Source organism: Chamaea fasciata, unplaced genomic scaffold (genome assembly GCF_029207755.1).
Source record: "Chamaea fasciata isolate MVZ Bird 193981 ecotype frontalis unplaced genomic scaffold, bChaFas1.0.hap1 SCAF_7, whole genome shotgun sequence".
Classification (NCBI taxonomy): Eukaryota; Metazoa; Chordata; class Aves; order Passeriformes; family Sylviidae; genus Chamaea; species Chamaea fasciata.
This window is the reverse complement of record NW_027094092.1, coordinates 9,881,425-9,893,940: the sequence shown is the minus strand read 5'-3', so window position 1 is coordinate 9,893,940 and position 12,516 is coordinate 9,881,425. Positions and strand designations below refer to the sequence as shown.

The 12,516-nt window shown below is 41.1% G+C and overlaps 1 protein-coding gene across 3 annotated transcripts in view; it reads left to right on the top strand.

Annotated features, from left to right (window-relative positions):
* The window catches only part of NAV2 (neuron navigator 2), a 387,234-nt gene that overhangs the window by 255,836 nt on the left and 118,882 nt on the right, over positions 1 to 12,516 (top strand). For 2 of the 3 annotated variants that reach the window (XM_066187506.1, XM_066187505.1), the window contains exons 5-6: positions 4,005 to 4,236; positions 8,682 to 8,839. In XM_066187506.1, coding sequence (XP_066043603.1) covers positions 4,005 to 4,236; positions 8,682 to 8,839 — 390 coding nt within the window. Of the gene's footprint in view, positions 1 to 4,004; positions 4,237 to 5,795; positions 5,865 to 8,681; positions 8,840 to 12,516 lie in introns of all 3 variants that reach the window. The other variant, XM_066187504.1, reaches the window with a different exon arrangement.

The following is a 12,516-nucleotide window of genomic DNA, read 5'->3' as shown; positions in this document are numbered from 1 at the left end:
CGCTCCACCTGACTGCTGCCAGCATTATATGCCTCAATTACTCAGTTATAATCAGAAGGATTCTCATGTCAAGAGAAGAAAGCATGAGCTAAAACTTTAAACGGCAGAAACTTTGTTTGCCAGGAAATGATTAAAAAGAAAGTGCAGCTGAGTCAGTTGTGAAAGCCAATTTTGACCCTAGCATGGAAGTATTGTAAAAATATTTCACATTATTTACCTGTCTCAATAGAAGGTAAAATCTAAGTGAAATAGCAGCTCGGTGATGAGAAAACTGCCCGGGTGTACATGGTTGGCAGCAGGGTGTTGCTCACGGTGGGGAAGGGACAGCATGATTAATGCTCACGGCTCTCCTGCCAAGTCACAAGTCAGGCCCAGCAGGATACATGTGCTTCCCATGGCTTCCCTGATTTGGGATTTCTGCCTTTCTTTTGCACTGTCCAGGAATTAGTGTATTAAATCACATGGAAGCTAAGAAGGGACCAGTAATGTTTGCTGCCAGCATATAAAGGAGACCATTTACTGGCTCCACCACTAACACTCTAGGAAGAAAGTGACAACTAGAGAGGGAATGAATATATTTTTATAAAATAAGTTAAAATATTTGAATGCAACAGTAAAGTAAATTTCTCTTTCTAGTTGCTCTGGCGCTGTGTTGAGGAACACAGAATCTTTTGATGTGAGGAATATTGTTACCAAACAAGCCAGTGTTTCTGTGCAAGTTGACAAAACCTGCTAGGTCAACTGCAAATAACTTTATTTACTTCACTGGCAGATCCTCATCTAGGAGAAAGGAAAAGGTTGTGATTGTTTCCAAAGGGGAATAATCACTGAAGTCTCCTGGGTTTGTTAAGAGCACGTATTTTTCAATAGTGAAGCTTCAGTGTGGAGGGAAGTTAATGATTCAGAACTGGAACTCAGATGACTCCTAAATGTAGAAATGATTTGGGATTACATGTGTCATATCCTTCTAGTGTTGAAAACTCCTGCTTTGATATGTGCATGCCACTCAAACAGAGTCCATTTTGATGGATTTGTGCAGTGGAGGTGCTGAGGATCTGCAATCACTGGTGACAACCGTGCTGTGCTGGAGGCTTCCCTTCCCCAGAAATGTGGAGGCAAAAAGGCATCCCCTTAGCAAAGATTCTTAAAAACCTAAAATCTCCATTTGTAGTTACTAAAGACAACTACGGAGAGCTGGAGACCTCTTTTCATTCCTTGCTGCTAATTTTTATTGTTCAGTCTTTGAACTGTCTTTCCATACCCCTGCTCATAGACTTGTTTAAGACTCCTGGAACTGCAGCTGCCCAGCGTAGCTTGCTCTGCTTCACACAATATCTCCTGGCTCTCAAGATATTGAAGATATTGGAGGACATAAATGTGCAGTAACTCAGATTGGTATCACAGATATCAGCTGCACATCTTTTGGGTAACAGATGAGCTAGGTAATGATCAGCTGAACACATCATGGACCAGTGATGTAGGGGAAACAAGCACCAGCAGGGATATCCCAGGATGGAAATCTCCAAAGAGTGGATTTGTGGGGTTTCCTGTGAAAATCAAATTCCGGTTTCCTCTCAAGTGTCTGGAGTGTTTATTTCCAGTATCCAGGACAGTAATTTTTGGCTCCACCTTTAGAATGGGTGGGTTACATCTTTGTCCTTATCTAAGTCAATATGATACTGGAGCTGACCACGGGCTGGAGAGGACTTGAAGCAGGAAGCATTTGAGACTCTGCTGATGTGCAGAGTGCAGGGAGGCTGAAGTACTCTTTGAAATACTCCTTTTGTACAAAGTGCAGGGTAGAACTGCCAGAATTACCTCAGTTTTTAAGATAAAAGAAACAGAGGTACCTCTGAAAGTCCAATTTAAAATGTTTTGTTTCAAATCCAGAGGGAAAGAGACTGCTTTAACTCATTAAAAGTGTTCTTCTTTTGATTATTTGGTCAAAAGCAGGTTTCTCTTCTGATAAATACAGCAGAAAACAGGCAGCCATAGAAAGCAACAGGTCATAGGTGGGTTATTGTTATAATTACCTCTCACTTCACATAGCAATCAGGTTCCAGTTGTATGTAGCTTTGCTACATTTAAACAAGCCAGGCCCATGGTAATTTCTTTTGTCTTCTGGCCTGTGTTTGTGCAGTTAAGCTTCCCAGTGCCTCTGGATCTGTTTAGTTATGCTTCAACCTGTGATTAAATGCTACTTTCCTTAGAGTTCCCATGAGTAATTTGAGTTCTTTACCGAAGATAACAAGTCTTTTTTACTGTGTTCTGCTGTATTTTGTGTCTGTTCTGCTTGCATCCCTATCCTCCCAAGATAAACACAGATTATTGAAGAGAACCTGCAGATTAGAGAAGGAACCTGCCTGGTACAGGGAGAGAAGGCTGGGTTTCTGCGTGGCACTGCATGGGAACAGGAGTGGGCTGGGAAAAGGAGAAATAGGCAGGATTTTTTGGGACCCCAGTTTTCAGGAAGAGACTAAAATTGGCCAAGAAAATAAAGGAAGACTGAAAATGGTGCTGAAAGGCCTTGGGAATGATAATCCTTTAGACAAGGGAATGGGGGGTCAATGATGGGAGAGAGCACTGATGGAGGGCCCAGGCTGCAGGGAGGCAAAAATGGTTAGGGAAACTGAGTCAAGAAGTATGAGAGGAAAGGAGTATCCTGGGTCTGGGTGATGACCAGGGGCACTTAGAGAAGAGCTGATACTCTCTGAAGACATGGGCATGGGTTGAGACAAATGTCAGAAAGAAAGTAAATTACATTAGTGGCTGTGAAGGACCAGTAGACTGAGGTACAGGTGGACAAGGAGACCAAAGCTGGAAGCTGGTACAGAACGGGAAACAAAGGTTTTAAACCTTGAGCCTGCTGGGTGAAGTGCTTAGGATTAGGAGCAGAAGCTTGTTTATACAGCAAAGATGAGCAATGTGAGCAGAAATGTGGCTGGAAGGGGGAGTAAAGGATGGAGGGGGGCCCATCACAAATTCAGAACAACCTTTCAGCTGGACATGGAAACAAATGAAAATTCTGGTTCTTGCCTTTACATTTGGCCACTGTCTTGCCTCACGTCCTCCTCTTCTTTCTTTCTCACAAGGCAACAGTCAGCTTCTAGTTCAAGTGATCTGTACAACACCGAGGCAAAAATTCAGCTGTTTGATGTAACTTTTTAAATTTACTTTTTAAATTTAGGAAATTAAACATGCTAAATAATTAAGTCACAGCACATTAAGGTTGTCTGCAAGGAAGAATTTGCCCTCTTGCATATTAATTATGATACAGTGGTTAAGTGCATGGTCTGATACACCTCTTCATCTTTGTATTTCTGTTTGCTTTTACATTTTTACATTTGGTATTGCATAGAAGAGCAGGATGACATTCAGGAATTGAAAAGTTTATACACTGGCTGTCAAGCTGTCTTTAGGTACCTTGGGTACCCACCCCTTATCAGCTTGTGGTAGTATCAAAGCTGGTAATTATCTGTATGAATACAGCTATGTCATCCAATAACCATATTTTCTAGGGCAAAACTTGCATCAAATTTTATTATTGGAAATAATTATTCTGATATTCCAGAAAATATGTGTGTGAACTGACTGGTTTCCTCCCTGTGCATGTTTAGGTCTGAGAAATCGTTTACCGTGTGCTGTCCTTAATACAGTTGTTGTCGTGGGGGTTCTGTTTTGGGGTTTTTAGCTATGTTAGTTTAAAGGAAAGATTTAAAGGGACTTGCTTTTAAGCACACTGGCATTAATGCAGACTGCAGCAGAAATGTGAGCTATTGCTCAGTCACCACAGGGGAGAGATTAGTTATTTATTTGTCATTGGTGCTCACTGGCAATCAACTGTAATGCCGATTAGATGTGCAGAAAGAAACTTACCCCAAAGGACACCCCAAAGGAACTCAGTTCAGACAGTGTTCTGGGGATGCAGTGGCTGACCCGCTGCACTCTCGGAGAGGAAACACCCACTGGTGGCTGACAAGTGGCTTCTCAACTTTGCCTTCCAGAAATCAGGAATGGGAATCTGAAGGCCATCCTGGGCCTCTTCTTCAGCCTGTCTCGGTACAAGCAGCAGCAGCAGCAGCCCCAGCACCATCCGTCCCAGCCAGCAGGGCCCCCATCCCAGGGCCAGCTGGGGGTCCCTCAGCAGCAGGTGCCAGCTCCGCCCCAGACACCGTGCCAACAGCCCCCACAAGCTCTGCAACATCAGTTCAAAGCACAGCCAGAAATGCAGTCCAGGTGGGGAAATCTCCTTGAGGTTGGGAGTTTTTAATTCATTATTTCTCTCTCTCTCTTTTTTTTTTTTTTTTTTTAAATTCTCATTGCAGGTCTTAAAAAGCCAAAGAAACTCCTTTCTTTAGTTCTGCTCTAGAATAAAGTTGTGTTGGGAATGGAATGCTGGGTTGCAATTGACTTCAAGCCTAAGGAAATCAAAACACGTGTGTTCAAATACTTTCTCAGTGCTGGAAATCCGCAGCCCAATGGGTGTAACATCCTTGCTGGACCAAGTAACCACAGGATTGTAAAAGGATGTTTTTCTCACTATTCCTTTTGCTTCTCTCTACTCACAAAGCATGCACATTGTTTCCCTTAGAAAACATACATTTTAGGCACATGAAAACCAACTTCAGTTCTCAGATTACAAGAGTTTCAGTCCTCACTAAGAAATGGAAGGGCAACCTTCCACTGCGGAGAAGGGTTACTCTGACAGTGGTAAAAGAAACAGAGCTCATAATACCTCGTGGCAATCAAAATCAAAATTTTTGGTCAAAAATAATACGCTGCTGGCTTTACATGAAAAATAATTGTCATAGTAGGTGTTTGTTGGCACTCCTAGATCGGAATACAGATCAATAGAAAGGGGTTTTGTTCCTTGAATGTCTTTAATATTTGGAGTGCTCTGCCCACGTTGGAACAAAAGCAGTTTTCTGAGGCAGTACCACAGTGAATGCATGTGCAGCTTTCTACTGGTCTGACCCTTGCACTGCTGAAACGGGGAGGGTTTAGTGGGGATAAGAAGTAGAATTAAAACCAGAAATAATATTTGCGCAATTGCTAAAGTATGAAGGCTTTTTGTTTTTATATATCTCACACTGAGGCTTGTTTGTGTTAACACACCTTGAGGTGAACGCTGGTTTAAGTGCTGCCTTATGAGGGATATAAGCAGTTTAATTGAAGCCTTCCAAGTGAGACTATTCAGAGGTTATTTGGGTTTGGCTTTTATGTCTTTCTTCACAAATTATGCTCATTTGGGTGTAAACAATAGTTTTGTATAATTGGAAAACATAGCATTCCTACAGCATGTATATACAGGAAATAATCACTTTAAAAAAAGATGTGTTTGTAGAGATTTCTGCAACTTTTCTGACAAACATGCAGAGATGCTGAAGACTGTTTTGCTATTTTCAGTCCATTGTGTAGATTGGGCTCAGTTTCGAATAATTGAAAAATATGTATATCCTGAAGATTTTCAGTGTCATGTTTTCTTAGTATGTACTAAAGTTAAATTGCACAGATTCTACAGAAAATATATATAATAAAGGAGTGAGGAAAAGAGGAATAGGGTTGGGGGTTGCATGCAGATTTGCACGTTCATTACTCTGTAAAAATTAATTAATTTCAGACCGTAGTGGTTTTGACCTGAAGTCATACTTCGGCAAGAAGCTTTATATTCCTGTGAAATTCATAAAACCCCCTTTTCTCCCTGAAACCATTTACTAAGTTCAGTGGCTTTGGGGGGGGAAAAAAAAAAGTTTCTTTGTTCAATGTTCTGTTCCGCTTTTTCTTTCCTGTCACAGTGCATCTCCCAGGGACTCATCTCAAAGCAAAATCATCCGATTCACTCTTGGTCAGAAAAGGTCTTCTAGGTTAGCATTTCTTCATCTTCTGCAAAGCATGAATAATCCTTTTCCAGTATTTCTGGGTGCATGTTCAGGGTTCCTGTCCAAAACAGTTTGTAACTAGGCCTTTACAAATGGCTGAACTGGGAAAGGTTTAGATGGATTTCATTTTTTTTCTTTTTTTTTTTTTTTTTTTTTTTTTGAGGTGTGGAATGCATTTTGGCCCTCAAGGAAATAATTTGATTTTCTTGTTCTTAGGAGCTTTTGCTTTTGAGAACAAAACATGGTTCTGGGAGTTCTGGTCCCACTGCATTAATTACATTTTGATCTGCATTATTGAAATTGTAGAATTATAGAATGTTTTGGGTTGGAAGTGACCTTAAAGATCATCCAGTGTGGCTCTTGCTCATCAGCTCCCACACTCAGCACCTGGAATCTCCCTGGAAGTGAATCATAGCTCTTGTAGTCCCTTGTTTTCCCTGGATCCCAGCATGACTTGCATGCCAGTTCATCTGTCCATCTCATCTCAGTGATCTTAAGGGTTGCTGTGGTTATTAGTCTGGTTAATAACCTTGCTATTTTACTGTTATATTTAAATGCTTGACTAGAATATAGTTTTACTTTGGTAAATTATACCTTACTGTTTTTGCTAAGCTTGTGAACTATAGCTTATGATCTTGATTTGCTTTGCATAGGTTGTTTTTTCTGCTGTATAATTTAGATTTATTTCTTATATGCTAACAGTGAATCACTGCAGAGTAATCCCTGTTAAAAAGTTCCACTATTGCTTTTCATGTTCTTCCTTGATCATAATTATGGCTCGACAGCTCATATTTGCTTAACAGAGGTGCTGAGGAGTAGTAAAAGAGTGTTCTCCAAGCTCAGTACCTTCTCTCTAAAGAGCAAGAACCCAGAACCCTCCCTGAACCTGATTTTCTCCTTAGATTTCACCGGCACTGCTGTGAAGTATCTTGACCTGATACCAAAAGCAGGGGCTTAAAACCAGTTAGTTAAACTACAGTGGGGAAAAAAGAAAAAAAAAAGTCTTAAGAGAAAGGAGATCTTCAAGAGTGCTTTTAGCACGTAGGTTTTTATTCCTGGAGCGTTTTCATTGGCAGTGAGAATACTGACTCAGATGGAAAACTTGTCACTTCTTAAGTGGTCACATGGTTTTGAGGAGCTTTGTTTACTTTGAAATGTGACAGCTTTGCAAAACCTGTGTGTGGTTGTGTGTGGGGAGCCTTTCCTTGCCCATCAGTACAGAAAGATTGTCCCTTCCCTGCTGCTGGAAAACTCCCTTCCCATACTGGGGCCCTGGTAGCCATCCTGGGGTGGGTGCCCCATACTCAGTGTTTCCAAACTGCGTGGCAACTTTGGGCTGAGGTACCTTGTAGAAAACCTGGCTTGTTTCCTGTCAAACAAAATGAACTTTTCATGAACTTCCTTGCCTTGGTGACTTTTTCAAAAAGTTTTATTTGTCACTGGTTGCCCTCAGCTTCTTCCCCTGTGGTCACCTCTACAGTGGATGAAGCCTCTCTGGGGTTTTCTCATGGGCCCTTTGCTGCAATGATGAGTATGGACAACTTTTTAGCACCCCCCAGTGCTGGGAAAAAAGCTGGATGCTTTGACAGAGTGGTCTTGAAGTCAACCTCAGAACCATGATGTGCTATGCTGAATCTGTGGTGGTTTGAGCTTGTAAATTAATTTTTGGGTTTGTATTTGAATGATGCCCTCGTGTCTTAGACTCTTTTGAGCTTTGAAAGCATGTGCATGCAGCTGCTGACATTTTGGCTTTTTCTTCATGTTTCTTTTCATATTTTCTATTTCTTCACTAGTCTTGGATAAATCAGTTTATTTAGGAAGCCCTGCCAGGTTCCTTCCTGGCTTCTCTTCCATCTCTTAGAGGCACAATGGTGATTTGGTCAGTTGCATCCCCACTCTTTCTGATGACTGGGACTCCTTCCTTTTACCTTATTATTGGCATGAGTTTTTTATATAAGGAAGCTTTAAAAGATTGTGTGTGTGAATGTTGGCTTTGAAGTGTTCTGAGACGTGATGCCAGTGGCTTTCCTGATTCTGTCGGGCTTTTTAGAGAAGTCTTCCGCCTTTCTTTTTGCCTGAAAAGCATAAAAGTTTGTCTACTTACTCCAGAATAACTACATTTTTTTTCCCTAGTTAATCAGCTAAATCTAGTAAAAATAGGCTATGGTAAGAAAATGCTGGAAGAGACAGATGCCCAATTTCAACCAGAGGCTTATACCAGTTCACTGATAATGTGGTTACTCTAGGAGAGGGAACTGAAGCTTTGAGTGACTTATATAGGCTCAGATAATTAAACCAAGTTAAAGTTTTGCTAGGCTTGACTGCTGAGCTTTGTAGCTGTCAGGGCAGAGATGTGATGTGCTTCTCTGCAAGGGAAAAGGCAGCCAAGTTCCTTCTCATTGTTATTTCTGAAATGAGGGTAGCCCTTATGTGGCTAGCATGTGATGAAGTGTCCAGCAATCTGGTTGAAGAACAGTGGTGCCCACTTTTGCTGGTGGTGTTGCTCCAATGAATTTACCTGCAACTATTTCTGATTCACCACACTTATGGCAGGTTACTGTTAATTTTGTCTCAGGGCTTTTTTTCTGGTGTTTAACAATTCAGTCTGTAGCTTGCTTGACAGACGCTTCTCATCTAAGATGATTCTTTGATTTGTTCTTACGGAAGTAGAAAGACCCTCGTGAGCCTATACTTGTGCTGTTGATCCTTTTTATTTTGAGCTTGTGCATGGTATCCCGTAGTTTCTTGCCCCCAGAGTGCTTTTTGACCTGTGTTTAAGCATGCTGTAAATTCTCCCACTAGACTTCCAGGTCCCACCACGAGGGTGTCAGCTGCGGGCAGCGAGGCCAAAACTCGTGGTTCCATCAGTGCGAACAACCGCCGCAGCCAGAGCTTCAACAACTATGACAAATCTAAGCCTGGGCTTCTCCCTCCAACCCCAGCAAGCAGCAATGACAAAGGTAAGCACTCCATAGTTTGGGTTTTTCCCAATAGTGGCTTTCTTTCGGAGGAATTGGGATTTTCTGTTAATCTCCAGAAGTTTAAGGCTGTCTCAAGGTTGTGTGTTGTAAACATGACATCTAGGATCAGAAAGCCAGCTGTCCCTTCTTGAAATAAGTGTAGTCCTCCTTTAATATATCTGAAGTTGTGACTTGCTGGCCTGAAGGTATATCCAAAAAAAAAAACCAGCTCTAAAAAGTCCTGGCACTGGTGGACCATGTTTTTCCATTTTGCTTCAAGCACAGATAAGGGGGAATGAATTAATCATAAAAGAAGGCATTTTGATGAGTAGTTTGACAAGAATGAAAAATGGCCACTGAAGATTTCTGCTAACTTTTTATGTGATAAATAGTACCATTTGCTTTCATTTCCATCACGATTGTGGAAGATCCTGTAAAATACAAAATGACACAATTTCAGTCTAACTTCAGGAGTCATCTAGCGCTGTGTTTGAAGGCAGGAGGAACATGTTATGTTTTACAGGCATTGCAGTGAGATGATGTCTGTGGCAGTGCACAGAAACACAGAGCCATGCTGTGTGTGAAGCAGAGCTGTTTTTTGAATGACATTTCCTGACTTTGTGTCCATTCACCAGTTTAGCAATCTGACAGCATGCATTAGTTTGAGTTTGGAGCTCTGAGTGGGGCTGGGGGGGCTGTGGCTGGTGAGAACTGAGGACATCTCTCCAGCCTGGCACGGTCAAATTGTCAGTGTGGGCTGGCAGCACATTCCACATCCCCAAAGTCCTTCTGCTGCCAAGGAGGGGCCAGCCCTGCACTTCAGCACAGGCTTCTTTGCAGTGCCCTGACAGGAACAGCCTTCAGGCTCAAGTCTCCTTGCTGGCTGTGCAGAAGTTCAGATTAACTGTAATGAGCATTTTGCTCCAGGGAGAAGCGCTGGTCCGGGTCAGCTTCTCTGTGGTTTTCGTGCTTGGTTCTTTCCAGGAAACTCTGCTCTTCCTTCTCTAGGAATCTTTGTCCTAGGAGTGCATGTCAGCAGGTTTTGGAATGTTACCCCCAAAAAAGTTATGAGGCAGTGGAGGATCCTCAGCATCCTCCAGGGACATTCTGAAACCCCCCGATCAGATTTTGTATAAAAAAAGAAAAGTAAGATTCACCTCTGTATAATATAGTTCTTATAATTAAATTACAGATTAATATATTAGCATAATAAGCTAATAATTTAGCAATATTCTACCTTGGTAAATCCATGGATACTCTTTTAGAAGGTACGATGTGTAAACAGTAAGGATTTATCTGTAACATCAGCATGTAATAGTCTCTAAATCTGAATTAGGTCTGGCTTTCTGTTCAAAGAACAAGCTAACAGGTTTTAGTGTGAGCAGTAGAAACCTTGTTTTCCTGTGTAGTATCTCCCCAGTCTCTTTCCTTGTCCTTCTTGTGAATATTCTTCTGCTCGTGTCCCAGGAGCACTGGACTGGGGAGAGGTGGGGTGGGATTTGTCTTGTCCTGCAGGATGATTTGGTTGGCTGGATGATCCCTACTCCATATGGGATGTGTGATGTTATGGAGCACATGGAGAAGAGTACTTCCATCTGTTTCAGCTTTTCCTCAGTTTACCAAGACTACTAAATAAGGAAAGTAAAGTACTGGTTTTAGTCTTCAAAAAAGAAAAAGAAAGAAAAAAGTCCTTATGCATACAGAGAAATAACAATAATTTGTCAACTAACTTGAATATCAACTGCTTTTAGACAGTCATTTCTGGGAATCCTCGTTCCTCACTGTAATTCATCTCCTGAGAAAGATAAACTGGTTGCTGAAGAAGCATGTGGGATGAACTGCTTCCTACAAATATTACAAATGACCAAAGGAAACAAGGCTGGTTCTTAGGCTGACAATATCCATAAGTTGCATTAACTACTCAGAATTTTGCTCTGGTCAAAATTTCCAGTCATAAATTATGGTCTTAAAAAAAAAAAAAAAAAAAAAGTGGGCTTATGTAAAGCCGAACTTGAACTTTTCTTAAAAGTATAATCATGACACAAAATTGGTCTGCATCCATGAGAAACAAAAGCAATTCATTTGACAAATTTTTGGCTTATTTTGAAGTTCATTGTAACACTGCCAGGCAAAGTTTATTGTCAAAGTGCTAAGACAATTCTGGTTTTCTGACCCATATCCTGTATTTTGCCTAAGAAAATGAGACTTACATGACTGTGCTGTGTGCCGGGCTTTTGGTAAGTTTTCATCTCTTTACCCAGTACCTACTCTATTGTGTGTTTTTGAAGAAGGAAATGAGAGAAATAAAAATCAGCCTCTTTTGGCATGATTGGTCACTTTGGTTGCCTTCAGTGGTTGAATGTTTGAATCATTTCTTACAAAAGGCAGGTTGTGACTTTTAGCCTTTGTTAATCTGTGGCCTTTCCCTCTGAATGCAGATTGTCTTGTTAGTCAGCCGTCTGTGTCTTGTGGCGATGAAAGTGCATTAATTGAAACAGAATGCATCAGAAAGGAAAAGGACAGCAAATGGAGCATGGAAGAGCTACTGGGAAATAAATAACCTAGATTTTTTTGAAAGATTCTATAGAACAGTAACTGATGAGACCGCTGATTTTCTAGGAAAAGGGGAAAGGATGTGTGTAATATCAAAAACGATTGCACCACTGCAGAAAAATAAGAGGTTCTTGGATGGATGCCCGTGTTTGATGTGAGGTGCACACGTGCTCTTAGCAAAGGAACATGTAAAGAGATGGAAATCTTCTCTTCCCCACAGCTGACCTTGTGTCCTCAGTGTATTTTTTTTCTCTCAGTCTCCACGTGCTGGCTGACACCACTTTCAATATACAGGGAAGAGAGAAGTGTTCTCTAGTAAGGATCACTCAGACACCTGGTTCAGTCCTATGGGCACCTTCTTTGAGGTTAGGGCCTGATAGCTTTAACTTGCTTTTTGGAGTTAAAACTTCAGTTTATATGCAAAATTCCCCTTTTATAGGGAATTCACCCAAACTCACAGGAATCTCAGGACCCTCATTCCTCACATCATAAAATGATAACATGCAGTAATATGGTTTTTTTATTTACTGTCACGGTGATTAGCCATTTATAATTGCAGTTACATTCCAGACGGTATTTTTATGTGTGTAATTGGTGTTGTAGGCTTTTTTTTTCAAAGAAAAAGTCTAAATTGCATTTTTGTTTTGTGGGGAAATAAGCACTTAGGCTTGTGGGTTTTGGGGTTTTTTATGTCATCCTAATCCCTTCATACAGCTGGAGCCTTTTAGTTCTCTTCTGAATTGTCAGAATTACTTAGCCCACGCTTTTGTAGGAAGAGCTTTGGTTTACTTCCTTGTCCTTTAATATCCTTGAACACCACAGGTCTACTGTGGCATGGAAGGCATCAGACACTTCCCCATGGTCTCTACTGAACTCATCTAAATTATCAAAAACTTTCCTAAGGAACATAGAGAAGCAAATGAACATTGCATTTCTATGCCTATGTGCAGTTAGTAGTTACCTTGAGGCTCCACATTACCGTGTCCTTCTAATTGTCTAACAGGATCACCACATAAAATATAGCCAAAATTTGATTTGCATATGCAATTTAGAATACATAAATCTACTTTTTATCCACAGCAAGGAGGACCAGAACTGCGTCCTAGGTAGTATCAAGAATGAAA